This window comes from Pieris rapae, chromosome W (genome assembly GCF_905147795.1).
Source record: "Pieris rapae chromosome W, ilPieRapa1.1, whole genome shotgun sequence".
Classification (NCBI taxonomy): domain Eukaryota; kingdom Metazoa; phylum Arthropoda; class Insecta; order Lepidoptera; family Pieridae; genus Pieris; species Pieris rapae.
In genome coordinates, this window is record NC_059533.1 from 1,058,473 (window position 1) to 1,064,867 (window position 6,395).

Below are 6,395 nucleotides of genomic sequence, written 5' to 3' on the forward strand. Positions count from 1 at the left end.
GACCCATTATTATTACTACACATATGTAAGTGATGTACATGGCACAACAAGGTGGTTAGATCACTGTGTGGTGTCAGAGGTTGCGCGGAAGGCTGTAAAAAGTGTTTAAAATTTGTTATGACATTTATTGGTCTGACCATATCCCATTTGAAATTCATTGTGACATTAATGTATTAGGTTCTAAAATGATGAGCAATATAGAAACCTATAATCATATTAAGTGGGGCGATAGAAACCCCCAACAAACAGCTTGTTATAAAGAATATTGTAATAGTAAATTAAGAGATCTTGACTTCCCGATTGAGTTAAGAGAATGCAGTGACAAATTTTGTGACAATTCTGAGCATTTAAAAATTATTGACAATTTATATGACAAAATTATTAGTATATTATTGGAGTCATCAAAACTTAGTTACAACATTCGGTCCAATAAGAAACATGTGATAGGATGGAATAAGCACGTTAGACAGGCTCATATGCAGGCTCGGTTAAGTTTTCAAAATTGGGACTTACAAGGTAAGCCCAAGGTTGGTCCAGTCTATGAAACAATGTTGGCAACAAGAAAAGAGTTTAAAAGTAAGTTAAAATGGTGTCAGAATAATAAAGAACAGATAAAGATGGATATCATAGCATCACATCATTCTAATAAAAATTTTGCAAAATTTTGGAAAGAAGCTAATAAATTTAATCTTAAGCCGGGCTTGCCTGTGAGCGTGGGAGGTGTTAGTGATCCTAAACAGATTGCAGGACTTTTTAGAGGTCATTTCAAAGTAGAGTCCACGCTGAAATCATTTAAGGAACTGTCATACTCTAGAGATTGCACTAATAAGCCTCAAGTCCTCTTCACTAGTAGTCAGGTCGATGCTGCAGTGAAAGGTATGGCACGTGGCAGGTCGCCGGGCCATGACTCTCTTAGCATTGAACATCTACAGCATGCGGGTGTTCATTTGCCTCGAGTGCTTTCCATGCTTTTCAACTTCTGTCTGCGGCACACATATTTACCTAGTAGTATGATGAGAACTTTGGTGGTGCCAATTGTAAAAAATCGTACGGGTGATATGTCCGATATCAATAATTACAGACCCATTTCATTGGCCACCATTGTTGCTCGGGTGCTGGATAGTGTGCTGGACAAACACCTTAATAAACATCTTTGTCTCCATGATGCGCAGTTTGGCTTTAAGACAGGACTTTCCACTGAAACAGCTGTGCTTTGTCTTAAGCACACTGTCAGGTATTATACAGACAGGAAAACACCTGTTTATGCATGTTTCCTTGACCTGTCCAAGGCCTTCGACCTAGTGTCTTATGGAAAGCTATGGCAGAAGCTGTACGAAGACACAACTTTACCTTGTGAGCTTATAGAATTGTTTAAGTTTTGGTATGGGTCTCAAGAAAATGTTGTGCGGTGGGCAGGATCACTATCACAAACATACAGAATGGAGTGTGGAGTAAGACAGGGGGGGATAACGTCAACAAAGCTCTTCAATCTGTATATGGACAGGCTGATTGGTGAGCTCAATGACTCCATGGTAGGATGCTCTATAGATGGGATGATCATCAACAATATAAGCTACGCTGATGATATGGTGTTGTTGAGCCCATCAATCAGTGCCCTAAGAAAACTTTTGAGCATTTGTGAGCGTTATGCGGAGGCCCATGGTCTCAGATACAACGCTGCTAAGAGTGAGTTGCTTATATTTAAGGCGGGAACTAAACAGCACCAACAAATACCGCCTGTCTCTCTTGGAGGCAGAGTACTCAAAGTAGTTTCTAGTTTTAAGTATCTGGGACACTGGGTCACTGATTCACTGAGTGACGATATGGATGTTGAAAGGGAGCGAAGGGCGCTGGCTGTCAGGAGTAACATGTTGATTCGTAGGTTTGCTAAATGCTCTAAAAATGTCAAGCTTACACTATTTAGGGCCTATTGCCAGAGCTTTTACACATGCAGCTTGTGGACCGACTATACTCAACGGGCATTCAGCGCTCTTCGCATACAGTATAATAATGCTTTCAGGATGCTGCTGGGGCTGCCGCGTTTTTGTAGCGCATCAGGCATGTTTGCGGAAGCGCGAATAGATGATTTTCCATCTATAATTCGTAAACGAGTGGCGTCTCTGATGTGCCGTGTGCGTGGCAGTGTGAGCAGCATTCTGCAAGTTGTCGCTCAAAGAATGGACGGTTCGATTCTCAAGCATTGGATCTCATCTCATGTTATGGCGTCGAACCGCTGTGCTAAGTAGTTTTAATTTATAATTAAAATATGGGATATGGTTGAACATAAATTTTTAATTAATTAATTAATTAAAATAAAAATAGAAATTGTTATAATCTGTGTAGGATGGCTGGTGTATAGTGCATCCAACCTAATGGAAGCATCTTCGACAAGTCTTATGATTGGCTGTCCCGAAAGCACCAGTGGTTACGCCTCACTGATGCGTGGGGTTCGTGCGAGTACCAACAATATCCTGATGGTTATAGCAAATAAGCCTGAATGTGCTGTTTTGAGACACTGGGTTCATATACATGCCCGTGTGCTGGGTGTCTCAAATCAACGTAGACTAATGAACTAAATGTTTTTAATAATTTTACTAACATAGTTATAAGTCTTATAAGTTTTACTATACTAACAACATATGGACTAGTTGATTGGTCTGAAATAAATGATTTTATTATTTTATTATTATTATTATTATTATTATGCACTAAATGGTTAAAGGCTTCATAAAACGACGTCCAATTATTTGGGTCGCCATTAAACTGTGGTAATTTAATTGGAGGCAATTTCAATTTCGGGTGATCTAATTTCTCCTCAGGTGAAGTATTTTTAATTTCCTGCAGCTTACTTTGTATGGTTACGTACAGGTCCTCAAAGGACTCCCATGTTTGAAAAGAAGGAGTGAACTGAGGGTTATGCTTCATTTGTTCAATATTTAATTGAGTTACTAACTCATTAAATTCACTACGAAGTACTTGTATATTAAACGTTTTAATTTGGAAATTTTTTTCGTCTTCCTTACTATTAATATTTAACGACAAATCGTATAATGATTGCATCTTAGAAAAATACGAATTTTGTCGGGCTTGTAATAATATGGAACTTTGAACATGTTCTAACTCGATTGGTGAACATTCACCGGCCTTTGTTCTTGTTCTTTTGTCCATATTATCTACAAATAATTATTAATCGTTTCAAATTAACTTTATAAAATAAAAAAATAAAAAAATTAAATATGAACAATACGATTAAATTAAACTATAAACAGATTTATTTCGATTGTTAACTATGAAACAATTTTTAGAAAAAAGTGATGTAGGTACTAATGTTACGCATGATCATTCTCACCAAATCAGGCACAATATATTATTAAATACGTAAATACGTAATACGGGATATGAAATACGGATAATAGATTTATAAATACATATAATATTTATAATCTATATTAAAATTGTCGTTATACAGGTAATAAAAAATGCCCACCGGCAATTTCACCTAACGAACAAAATTGAAAGAAAATATACGAAAATATATATGCCTAACTAAGAGATATGATACATATACGGCTCGAAAAGGACCAAAAAAATGGCGGCGCTGGTTGCTGATTATATTATTTATTGCAATTTAAAGTGGACTGTAATTTTCTAAATACGGTTGCTCAATATTTGGATCTTATATTGGAGAAAGAAAGAAAGGACACGGCACAGTACCTTCAACCTTCTCGGCTTCCTTTCTTATGGCTGGATGTGGCTTCTTGCTGCTGGATTTGAGCTTCTTCCACTAACTTTATCACAGACACCGAAAAAGTATGTAACGATATAATAAGCTGTAAAAAAGTCAAGTGGAGTGTAGCAGCGGGGAATACTGGACTAAACTGGTTTTCAGGCTATATAAGCACGGCGCGCTGTATGGTCGGGCGCACTTCTTCGACGCTCGCACTAGATATAGGACGTTACTATTGTTGTTGAATTTGTGGTTATTCGTTGTGTAATCTAATTTGGTTATGTTTAGTAATTTTATTTGTTAATTTCTTACTTCAGAAGTGGGATTCGTTCTCATTTCTGATTAGTTTAAATTAACGCCCACGTGGTTTTATTTTAGTCAGTTTTAGGATTCATCATAAAATAAATACATTATTAAATTGTTTTAACTATCATTAAAAACAATTTTCTTACCTTGGAAAGGTACTATTGTTGAATGTTTTTTCTTTGCTTCCCATGATGGATGTAATTTCTCTGGTTTTTCTTCAATTTTATTACTTTCATTAACAATATTATTAAATGATTTACCTTTTCTATTAAATTGACTGTCACTTGTTGTGTCAATAAAACCATTTTGCTTAAATTTAGAATTGTTTTGATTAAACTTTTCATAATTATTCTTTTTCGGTTTGATTTTAGGAACATGTCCAAACATAACTGCCCTTCTATATTGTCTATTCCCTTGCTTATGTACTTCTTTAATTTCATCTGGTGCTCTAGGCTCAGCAAGAGATAGATAGTTATCTCCCGTTGATGTAACAAAGAAGGGATCAACGACTTTAACTACTTGTGGCATATCTTCTGTTTTTTTCTTAAAATTCCTATTTAATATTTTCTCATTGATATTTTTGTTTTTATTCTCCTTTCGTTTATCTAATTTTAGTTTTCTATCTTGAGTTTTGGGGTAACTTTTTTCTTGGATTACCTTGTTTCCTATCATTGAATGATTATTTTGGGCACTTTGAATACTGCCTTCATCAGGAGGAGGTCTGATAAACTTTCCTACATCCATTTTGCCATCGTCACTATTAATATAGCTCGAGCTATGGGCTGGAGAATTACCTTCTTCAATTATTAGATTAGGCTCACTAGAAATATTTTCATTTTCACTCATATCAGTATCATCAGGTGGAGGTATGATAAACTTCCCTAAATCATTATTTACATTTATATTTCCATCATCACTATCATTATCATTTGAGCTATGGGTGTGACAATTACCTTTTTCAATTAAATCAGGCTCACTAGAATTTTTTTCATTTTCCCTTATCTCAGCATCATCACTACTGTCATGTTCTGAAGCTTTGTCTACATTAATTTTTTCTACTTCCAAATTATGTTGAATATAGTTAGGGCCATCTATGTCCTCCGATTCTTTTTCCACTTTGGTTTCTTTCTTCAGTTTAGCATTTCTTTTTTCTTTTTGTTTATCTCTCAAATCTTTTTTAATCTTTTTACGTTCTTGTCTTGACATAAGCAAATCATCAATAGAAAGATTTCCAAATCTTTCTCTTATCATTTTATACTTCTCTTGTAAGGCTTTATGTAATAGAAGCCTAGCACATGCTTTGTTTTGATCCACTTCTGATTTGTTAAGATAGTCACTAAGTTTGCCTGAATGAGTTAAGGTAAATCTTGCAATGTCTCGAGGCTTAAGTTTCTTTATTATTAAGACTTCATTAACAGCTGATTTAGCTTTCCTTTCAAGTTTCAATTTTAAAGCTTCTGGAGTTTTTCTTTCAGTAAAAGTTTTCGCTTTTCTGGTTAGCTTATGAATAGTTTGAATCTTTGCTTGATTTAAATTCTTCTTTAAATTAATAACCTCATTATTAAATGCCTGTTTCACTGCTCCAACTTCCATTGTTTCGCTTTTAATTTAAATTAAACATTTATGATAAAACTTAAATAAGAAAGATACCTTAAAAGTTTAAGGTTATCATAATTATTTTGAGTTTTCCAGTATCTACTATCTACAAGTACTTAGTATACAGTTTGAAACGCGAGTGTTATACGTTTAATAAAAATAATGGAGGGTAGGCGGCGAACACGTAAAATAAGACGGTGTGCCCGTCTCTGGGCTTGAAGAAACGTTACAGTCGATATTAAACCGTCAACCGACGCAAGCGACTGAGCTATGTCCACCAGTGGTGTCACCACAACTGTGCTCAGCAACACCACCGCGAGGGGGTCGGCCCTTTGCACCGACATGCGCAACACCATCGGGTCTGCTGCTTTCTTCCGTAAGCGACACTCGTTAACACCTGGTACTGACGGTTCGCACAATGGTACTGAGAACGCTCCGGTGCCAAGTTCAAGCAGCGCATGCGAGTCAAGCACTGATCTGGTACTTAATCAGGTGACCGACAAACTAGTAAGTGCGTTGAGCACAATTCTGGTAAGATCTAACTCCATTTATATTTCTAATTTTGATCCGTCTTTCAAATATTTCGATATATGGTGTGAGGAGGAAGACTGCGCGGTTGTCTAATTATTGGGATGACCGTGAGTGTGTATCTCTGATTGGATACTGTTTGAAAGGGGATGCTAAAGTGTGGCTAAATGAGTGGCTTAGTAATGATCATAGTTGAGAGAATTTAAATAGCTTTTTCCGTAGCGAGTAGACTTAGCAA

At 36.1% G+C, this 6,395-nt stretch overlaps 1 protein-coding gene across 1 annotated transcript; it reads right to left on the bottom strand.

The window, feature by feature from the left end:
* Positions 1 to 4,128: 4,128 nt before the first annotated feature.
* Positions 4,129 to 5,742, bottom strand: LOC123690472 (MATH and LRR domain-containing protein PFE0570w-like). Its single transcript, XM_045633895.1, has one exon. It carries the CDS (start codon positions 5,624 to 5,626, stop codon positions 4,151 to 4,153), a length of 1,476 nt encoding a protein of 491 aa, XP_045489851.1. The 5' UTR covers positions 5,627 to 5,742; the 3' UTR covers positions 4,129 to 4,150.
* Between the last annotated feature and the right edge of the window lie 653 nt (positions 5,743 to 6,395).

Coding starts and splice junctions, on each gene's coding strand:
- LOC123690472 (XM_045633895.1), bottom strand. CDS start 5,626: ATGGAAGTTGGAGCAGTGAAACAGGCATTTAATAATGAGGTTATTAAT.